The following is a 10,259-nucleotide window of genomic DNA, read 5'->3' as shown; positions in this document are numbered from 1 at the left end:
AAAAAAAAAAAAAAAAAAAAAAAAAAAAAAAAAAAAAAAAAAAAAAAAACCCAAGTTAATCACATGTTGAATGATGTGAAAATAATAAGGTGAGCGATACTTGAGTGAAGAAGGGACAGAGAATACTGTGACGAGGAAATGTCAGAGGGTTGAAATGACGAGTAAATGTCGTGATGCACAAACCCACGTTGTCATCATAAAAAAAATGTAGTCATGACAAGAGAATGTCGTAATACAAATCTTTGTGAGACTCGGAAAATACGATGGTTGAGGCCAAAGTGACCACGTTTGGGTTACACTCCTCCTAACTCAGACGAGAAATGCCAATGCTAGTTTTTGCCAAGGTTTGTATTGCAATACTTAGACAAGCTAGAAACTCAATAACAGTCTTGATTCGTAATTACCTTATACGTCATATAGAACCAATGAATCCAATTTAGTCCTTAAATTCAAATTGGTTCGATTTAATCCAATTTAGTTTTATAGAACCAATGAACCAACCGAACCCATAAAAATTTTTATTTGAAATTAACTCAATCCAAATAAGTTCATATGGGTTGGATTGAGTTGATTGGATTTTTATGGTCATCGAATTTCTTGAACGCTTCTAGTTTTACTGATCACTTAGTCTTTGAAAGCTTGTAAATGTTATAATTAAAATTGAATAAACTCAAAATATATATAAATTTCAAACCCAGGTGGATCCTATTCAAATTGGTTGTAAGATGATGTTTTTTTTATATGAAAAGATATCTCAAGGCGTTCATCTTCTCCATTGACGTCCTCATCTCGAACGTCAATCTAGCTCGCCAGTCACCTCTTTGTCTACATTGTGCTGACTATCTCTCAGCTCGGCTCTCCATTTCATTTCCGTGGACTTCTACGCTCTGTGTTTCTTGTCAAATTTTTTTGGTTTGTGTTTCTCATCAGACTCCTTGAACCGACTCTAGTTTTTTCTCTACTTCTTGTCTCTTCTTAGTTTGGAACAACTCGAACCCAACTCAAAAAAAGAGGGTTGGGTTGTAAAAATTTTCGAATTACATTGTGTTACCAATCCAACCAATCCAAACTTTTGAATCGGTTCAAAAAAATCTCTTAACCCAATTCAACCTGAACCATGTACACCAATGGTGGTGGGGGAGAAAGTACAAAAGCAGTCCAGGGTGAGTCCAAGGGTGAAGGACAAAGTCTACATTTATCCGCCAATTGGATAAAACCGAAAAAGAAAAGGAAAAAAAAAAAAAAAAAGGAAAAGGAGAAGGTGGTCCCACAACAGTATTGATCATAGACCATTAGATTTAGATCAGATGGCTAGTAAGAAGCGTGGAAAATAACAGGCATAGACATTCGAACCATACTGGGTAACAGTCCAATCAGAGTCGGGAGGCGCTGTGTAATTTTGGGGCTGTCCACCGTCTGTCTCACCTACCTGGGTGACCCACGTGGTCTAGGGATTCTGCTTCCATCAGACGCCCACCAAAAAGAAAAAAAAAAAAAATTATTATTATTATTATTATTATTATTTTAGGTTCGGGTAGGAAGGTTCGTAAGTTGGGTTTGGACATTAATATTATTATTATTATTATTGATTGTTTTAGTCATTTATTCAAAAAAAAATATATTTTTAATAATATTAATATTATTTTTTAAAGTATCTATTTATTTATTTTTAAATATCTAATTAAAAATAAAAAATATGAATATATAATTATATGTAAACAAAGTATATATTTCAAAATAATAATAAATTTGAATTAGTTTCTAGTGAAAATTAATAATAATTAAATTTTGAGCAAAAAGAACAATCAAGATGACGAAAGCCCTGGGAAGATGACGTAATCACGTCAGTACCTATTAACTCCTACCTCCCTCTCACCCTTATTTATGGACGTCTCTATCATCATCTATTTACCCTTCGCTTTTCACTTTTATTACCTAATTGCCATTTTTATGTTGAAGGGATATAAACGTTATAAATGAGGGCATAATTTATAACATTTAAATTTTTAATACTATAATGTAGCCTATAATAATTTAAAAATTATTATTTACTATTTACTTATGTATTTAAGTATTTATATGTGTATGTATATATGTATGTAACGAGATAATATCGAAGATGAAAAATGTAATTTCTATATATGACCTTCGTTTAGCTAATATCATTGCATGTCAAACTCCTTATGTTATATCACTTTATTTCTTAAGTGTATGACGTTTCGACAAAATCATGTCTATATTTGGTAGACTTGAAATGCCTCAAAATGTACTATAAGAGAATGCAACTAGTCGTCAATTCTTCCTACCCAGAGTTATATGCTATCTAAGTCACGGGACTAGATGTTGAACATACGTCGTCCAGCCGTAAGTGACACGATTTTAAATTGGCTGACTTACTTGGTACTGGGAGTAAGTGTGACGTTTCGAGAGAGTGTGATTGTGGGTGATGGGAAATGGAGAAAGCGGAATGAGGAAGTGACACGTAAGTGAAAGTGATGGGACATAGGTAACAGTGAGTGTAGGTTAGCATAGATAGAGCCTAAAATGGGAATAGCTAAAGGGCAAGTAAGCAACAAACATAGCATAGAGGAAATTGATTGGAAAAAATAACATAAACAGAATAACTCAATCATATGACCCTTCATGTGTTTGAAGAAACCAAATAAAGAAAAGGGACCTTCTTTCCAATTGCATTGCCCTTCCTTTGTGGGTCACTTTGTTGGGTAGGTCATCATACAAAAAGTTCGTGATGTTCTAAAACTTATCGGGTCCTACCTCATGCCATCACGAGCGAACCAGTCCGACTGGTACCCAATAATTGAAATCCACATCCTGTTATTTGTATAAATTCTTAATTCAAACACGAGCGAACCAGCCCGACTAGTACCTCATGCCATCTGAGCTCTTATCTTCTTAAGAATCCATATATCTCTTATCAAGCTACGAAAAGTTATAGCTCTCGAGCACCTAATAAGTGCTTAGAAAAATCTTAATCCTCTCGATCACTCCCTGAAATCGAAAGGAAGACCGTGAAATTCGACTACTTGGTAACCTTAGAGCCCAAATTTTGAGAAAAAAAGCCCATGAAATGCAAAATCTTCACTTGTGCATGAGTGTGAAATAGCCCAAGGACTAATATGCCTTAAATTAATATAAAATACCTTTTGCGTTTCCAATATTTCAATAATACCCTTAAATTTTTTAAAATATTTTTAAATATATTTAAACTTAAAAAAATTTCATTAATATCCTTAAATTTTTTTGAAGGACAAAAATCATGGATGGATATCTCATAGATTATCTCCAAACTTTTGAATGTTATTTCTGAAAATTTATAAAATAATTTTGAAAAATATTTTTGAAACCTTTTTAAAAAGTGATATTTTTATAAACTATACTTTTGATTTTTTTTAGTAAATCTATTTTAATCATTTTAGAAATTTCTAAAAGAACGGTACAACCGTAAAATAATAATAATAATCATAACTTTGCCAACGGTATCGATAGTTTATTCTTTCCTACAAAAACAAATAGAAAATATAAAGGTTGAAATAGATTTAAGCGTATCAATAATTCTTTTTTTATGCAAAAATAAATAAAGTTTAAGCAAATTTAGTTTAACTTTATTAATTTTTTAAAATTAGTTAATTTTGAGTTATGAATTATATGAAAAAAAAAAGTTTGTATGAGTTTTTAAGAAATCTAGCTATTTTTTGAAAAAATAAAAATAAAAATCATTAAAATTGGCTAAAAGTAGTTATGAACCAGAAAAGGAAAGAGATTATGAATATAGAAAGAAAAAATAATATATCGAAAATATTATAAATGGTTTATATGAAAATAATATTCTAACGTTTGCATGAAGTATAGCACAAGGAGTTCGCGTGAACTACTAGAGAAATAATTTTGTACAAGTTCGAATTTGAAAGTGATGTAATGAGCTCAAATAGGTTGATTTGGATTTCAAAAGATGAATTGAACTTTTATTAAGGATAAATTTGAGACAACAACTTAAACTAATTAGGTAAGTGGTATTACTATTAGCTTGGTTGGAAGACTTGTCCTATGTACGACGACACGTGCCTAGTGGCCTTTGCACGTGTCATCTATGTTTTATATTATATGATGATGTGATGATCTTATATGATGACATGCTGACGTAAAATGATACGTGATGACGTTAAATGATAATGTAATTATGTTATATGATGACATGATGAAGTTAAATGATGACGTTATGACGTTATGATGTTATATGATGACGTGATAATGTTAAATGATGATGTGATGATGTTATATGTTATAATATGATAATGTGATAACGTTATATGATGACATGATGACGTTAAATGATGACGTGATTACGTTAAATGATGATGTGATGATGTTATATGTTATAATATGATGATGTGGTGACGTTATATGATGACATAATAATGTTATATGATGACGTGATGACATAAAATGATGATGTGATAACGTTAAATGATGATGTGATGACTTAAATAATCATATGATGATGTTATATCATGATATGATGACAATAAATGATGATGCGCTGATGTTATATGATGATTATGCATGATAACAAGATGATGTGAGATGTATGATGATGAAATGACGTTCCATATATAAGATGAAGTGCATGTATTGAATGTTACAATGCACTATGACGACGAGTTTTCAAAGACAAACCTTAGTTAATGTTAATATGATGAATATACGACAGTCAATACGTGCATGTTAGAATAATGTGTCAACGATATATAGAGTTAAAACTATAAAAACCTCATATATTTTGTGTGTTCATATACATCAAGATACTTCCCGATTTATAATCATGACACTATAGACAGCGAGCTAGACTATGATTGGTCTAGAGGGATGCAAACCGCCTAGAGACCCACACTCGTACATGAGTCATGTGTAAGGAAATAAATACTACACACCCAATTTTATCTGGACTAAACGTCACACCCCTACAACGGTTTTTGTCTAGACCACAAGTTACAGTTTAAGATCGTTACAAGCACATTATGAACAATTATTTTAAAAGACAACAGCCTCAAAACTACGCTTAAATCACTATCGTATAGCCATCGCTTCCAAAGGAAATGCTCGAGTTCGCAGCAACATAGAAAGAGATAAGAGATCAAACTGTTCGGGTTTTAAATCTGTTTGCCAAACAAGTCAGTGGGTAAGGAAGATTTTCACATTTCTAACGTCGTTGTCGTCGTCGTCGTCCTAATAAATCGAAAAAGAAACGAAAAAGTGAAAAAGCCAATCTGAATCTCTATTCAACTTCACATAACTGTGGGCAAAGATATAAGCATGTTATTGGCAGTAGATTTGGAGGATGAACTTGAGGGGGCTGAGTATAAATTCTTGGATTTGTTTTCCCTAGGATACGGATAAATCGCTGCCAATTCCCGAACCCGACATAGAACGGACTCAGGTACTTGCTGCGACGTTTGCTTCCGACCAACAACGACCTGCTATTCAGATAGAACCAACCGTTAACTATAAACACAACCCTTCACAGAATCAAACCATGAAAATAATCCATCCAACCTTTCTTCTATTTTGCAACTGTGTGTCACTTGCCTTCAATAGATTTCTCCATTTGTCCTGAAATTGGTGAAGAAATAAGAAACCAGCAGTTCCAGAGCTCAATCTAAAACCGAATTGTTTTACCTTGAGATCCACAGATGTTCGATGCGAAGACGACGAAAACTGTAGCCTCTTTATTTCTGTCCACCGTCCGACTCCGTACTCCGAAACCCCTTCTATCAACTTCATAACCTCGGAAAGAGTCCACGAGATATGATGCTTCCGGCGACTGTTGCCTTTTTGAGCGTTGTAAACTTTCGTGGCACATTCGTCTTCAGTGTTCTCGTCTTCCGACTCGGCCGAGAAAGACTCCACGTCGTTTTTATCTTTTATGCATAATATTCTATTCTCCTTGATCTCCTCGGGCTCCTGATTAGGACGGACGACAGTGAGTTAAATCGATCGTTATAGGTAAAATGAATTTATCGAACGGTATGGTTCTTACCCAACATATTATCTTTTTGGCCGAGTGACTTTCTTCTATTGGAAGACCGAACGGAACCTGAATACAACCTCCATTGAATGATTTATCTTTATAAACGACTGGCGCTGCTTTTAGTTTCTTCTGCCATTGCTGCTTGTGAGACTCGGAAGGTCGAGACTTATCCTTGGAAGCTCTAGGAGCACTTTTCTTGCTATTAGATCTTGATTTTTGTTCGACCGATTCTTCACTGTATCTCCTGGGAGGCTTTCGTAATCTTTTTTCGGTAACAAGTGTATCTCCTCGACTACCTTCGTTAAAGAGAACGATTCTAGATTCATTGTGTTCAGAATTTGTTTTTGACGAGCTGCAACTTGAAAGTCTCTTCCTCTTCACAGGCCTGTAGTCTGACATATTCTCGTCATCCAAGCATGCAGTAGCACTACCCGAACAGCCCGAGGACCCGGTGCTAGATGAGATCATAAGTTTGCCTTCCTTCTGATCAAACACCACATTATACCCTGCAACCGTCAAACTATTTTTAAGCAGAATGTCACTTAATGAATTCCATTCATATACAGGTTCCGGCAACACACCTCCGGTAAAAGACAAGTCAACGCCAATGTCCGTCGTACAAAAGCCTTGCGAGCAGCTACCGAAATCCACATGGCCTAGAAAAGAAGCATTGGATGAACCAGGAGCCAGATTGAAGATATCATCTGTGGTTCGACTGTTCGCTGAACAATGGAAACAGGAGACGGAGTCTGATCAAAATACTATATACAATTCGAAAGCAAATCAGTAGTAAACCACGTTACGGACAGTCTCACCGGTTCCTAGAAGTTTATTACTCCCAGAACACACATCATCAGCTCCGTGCAGTTTTCCATCATGATCCTAGAAGTACGATATTATTTTCAACGATATTAAGAAGCCAACGAAGCTATAGCTATTCAAAACCGTATTCCTTAACTAAGATATCCTAACAGTATTTCAAACCTATCTTCATAGTATTCCTTAACTAAGTATAATACATAAGCACCGAGTTACGCATGCCGACTCCTAATTAGTGCTCATAGAGAAAACTAGAAGAAAAAAATGCGTAGAAGAGATGACCCAGATTTTCAAACTACAGCGGAACACCTAATCATGTAAAACCAGAAAAATTACAAATTATCAAACGTCAAAAATATGCAGCACAATATGCATTTAACGGGGAAAAGAACTTAAATTAAGGTTATTACTACAGTGAACGTGGGTGTCAGCAGCAAGGCAATACGTTTTCCAGTACACAATGACATGGATTAAAGATTCAATGTTCTTGAGAAAATACAGACAGGTTTCACATGTAGATTCAAGGTTTTTAAAATGTGTCTGCTAGGGAGCGGTTTCCACTCCCTTATAAAGGATGCTTCATTCTCCTCCCCAACAGATGTGGGATCTCACAATCCACCCTCATTCGGGGCCCAGCGTCTTTGCTAGCACACCACCTATGTCCACCCCCCTTCCAAGCTCAACCTCCTCGTTGGCACATTGCCTAGTGTCGAGCTCTGATATCATTTGTAACAGCCCAATCCCACCGCTAGCAAATATTGTCCTCTTTGGGTTTTCCCTTTCGGGCTTAGATTTTTAAAACGCATTTGCTAGGGGGAAGTTTCAACACCCTTATAAAGAATGCTTCATTCTCCTCCCCAACCGTTGTGGGATCTCACAAAAATGAAGAAACAAATGTGCTAAAATACATAACAGTAAGATTGTACCTCTTGCTTGGTTCTCTCTCCTTCTAAAGTAAGGCTAGAATGCAATGATTCTGCAACAGAGAATTTAAATTCATTAAAAGAAAGTAAGACAAAGAACAGTGCGTGTGTATATCAAACAAAAGCATGAAGAACAAACAGAAAGGTAATAGTAATTTATGGTTTGTTCTAAAACAATGGTAGATGGTAGGAACCTTGGATATCCACACGATCCTACGATGTTGAGTCGAAGGCAATCATAATATTCTAATCATCTAATTCCTATGTCGATGGTTACCATGGGGTTAAACCAATCAACCCGGAAGGCTAAAAGTAAAAAACTGTGAACGATAGACAAAAGAATCCAAACTTCCCGATTAAACCAAACACGATTATACCAATTTGAATGAATAGCATGTTGACATCACTACCAAATGATAAAACACATAAACAATGGAAATGTCAGTAAGTATTCCAAGTGAATCCAGATTTGAAGATCATTGACAAAAAGATAAAATCAAGAGAAGCTTCAACACCCATCAACCCGATGTGTTGGTTGGAATGAAAATCATGGGCGATATAATATTTGAAGATCATTTACAGTCAAATGAATCAACATACAGCTCGAACTGCAATAAGAAGATAGGTACTAATTAATCAATGAGATAATTACCACTATCGATCTTTATGTGATCAAAATCAACAGCAAACGAAAAAGGTTCAATGCCTAAGCACTTGTGAGAGTGGAACGTGTTGAAATCTAGAACACTGCCAGAAAAGCATTTGTTAATTTCAGGTTCCAAGAAATGTTCCACCCCTAAGACATCATCTTCTGGAACAGGGAAAATAGATAAATCCGAGTCAACCTAGATGGAAAAAAAAAGGTTGTCAACAGAATAACAGGAACCGAAAGCATCAAATTCCCGTCAAAACAATAAAATTGTCCCACCAAAAACGATAGTGTACAAATGTAACGCATAGCCAATCATGATCACTTCGTCGCTTAAAAAATATATATTTCATCATGCATTATGCATTATGCATCTCCCTTTCTTCAACATAATTACAAACATAGAGCGAAAAGAAAACGCTAAATCCGAGCAATGATTCAAGTGTTTAACTTAAACTACATTGGTACAACTTGGCAGAACATCATTTCTAAACATGTTTCTTCCTTCAACAATGACCCCACTAGTTCATACTCCACCAACCCGACACAACATTCTAAACATACTACCAAGAAGAGTTCATAATTCAATTACTCTACCAACCCGACAAAACATCAAACTCCACCGAGTTTCAAGCTTTTCTTGCAAGTTAGAACTATCAATACAATTATGAACTAAAAAACTTTCTTATGAATTGTAAATCATGCATACATCAGGAAACTCATAAGTAAACATTTTGGTAGCCTGATTGGAAGTCATCATAGTTTCCTTGGATGCCGCATTCATTGTGTAGTGAATACAAGCCTTTCCTTCAAGCCAATGCTACACCTGTAAATAAAGGACAAAATCCATGTTTCAAACTCGCAATGTAACTCAATTGAGAACCAATTAGCACAAAACCCCACAGAATGAGCATATGCAACAATCAAAGCAAGACACAAAGCGAATCAAGAAATTCCATGCAACATTAGCTTAAACCAGCACTGACCCACCAGACCAAATAAGCAACCACAACGATTGCATCAAGAGTTCAGTAATGAAGATAAACACCCAACGACCAATAGATGCAAAAAAACAAAAAAAAAAAAAAAAACGTACAGAAAACAAGCACGAAGAACAAAAAATCAAAGAAACGTACAAACCCCAGAAAAGGGGAAAAGAAAAAAATCAAGGAAAGCTCAATTTCTGAAACACACCGAACTTGAAATCCACATACAGAGAGAAAAGGGTAAAAAATTCACAGAATCAAGGAAGAAATTCATTACATTGCAATGTCTGGGAGAGAAAATAGGAAAGACCCAAAAGGGAAAGTGGAAGGACAAGCGAGAGGAAAGGGAAAGGGCGACGAACGGTGAAGAAGAAGAGGGAAAAACGAGTGAGGAGCTGAGGAAGTGAACAGGGCGGTGAACTTTTAGGTGTCGGATTTGAAATAGGTTTGAAAAAAGTTGGATTGAAATGAAAAGAGTGGAGTCCGGAAGCGACAAATCATCGTCATTTTGCCGCCTTGACGATTACGGTCATTCACGAGTCATTTTGACTCGTAAAGCGTGAAACTTCAGGTTTCTCACGCGCCTTATTACACACGCGCGGCGCCGATTCTAAAAAATATATTATTATTATTTTTTTTTTTTTTAATTCTTCTCTGCCCAAAGAAAATATATGATTTAAAGTAATTTCATATGTTAAAGAACCTTCCATTTTATAAAATATTATTAGTTAAAAACAACCATAGTTTGTTTAAAATAATGTTATTAGAACAAAAAAAAAAAAAAAAAAAAAAAAAAAAAAAAAAAAAAAAAAAAAAAAAAAAAAAAAAAAAAAAAA

At 35.0% G+C, this 10,259-nt stretch overlaps 1 protein-coding gene across 2 annotated transcripts; it reads right to left on the bottom strand.

Annotated features, from left to right (window-relative positions):
* Positions 1 to 5,072: 5,072 nt before the first annotated feature.
* On the bottom strand, positions 5,073 to 9,841 carry LOC111469282. Of its 2 annotated transcripts, none has more exons than XM_023114502.1 (10): positions 9,701 to 9,841; positions 9,147 to 9,263; positions 8,441 to 8,633; positions 7,792 to 7,841; positions 6,862 to 6,928; positions 6,628 to 6,768; positions 6,056 to 6,552; positions 5,695 to 5,979; positions 5,572 to 5,628; positions 5,073 to 5,492 (listed from the first exon to the last, which is right to left on the bottom strand). In XM_023114502.1, exons 2-10 carry the CDS (start codon positions 9,219 to 9,221, stop codon positions 5,304 to 5,306), a joined length of 1,554 nt encoding a protein of 517 aa, XP_022970270.1. In that variant the 5' UTR covers positions 9,222 to 9,263; positions 9,701 to 9,841; the 3' UTR covers positions 5,073 to 5,303. The 2 variants fall into 2 exon arrangements, with proteins under 2 accessions (XP_022970270.1, XP_022970271.1); XM_023114503.1 differs by having other exon boundaries at positions 8,441 to 8,535; positions 9,701 to 9,840.
* Positions 9,842 to 10,259: the final 418 nt, after the last annotated feature.

The sequence above is a fragment of the Cucurbita maxima genome, unplaced genomic scaffold (assembly GCF_002738345.1).
Source record: "Cucurbita maxima cultivar Rimu unplaced genomic scaffold, Cmax_1.0 Cma_Scf00039, whole genome shotgun sequence".
In the NCBI taxonomy this organism is placed as follows: domain Eukaryota; kingdom Viridiplantae; phylum Streptophyta; class Magnoliopsida; order Cucurbitales; family Cucurbitaceae; genus Cucurbita; species Cucurbita maxima.
Note: the sequence above shows the minus strand (reverse complement) of the source record. Positions and strands in the feature narration are given on the sequence as shown.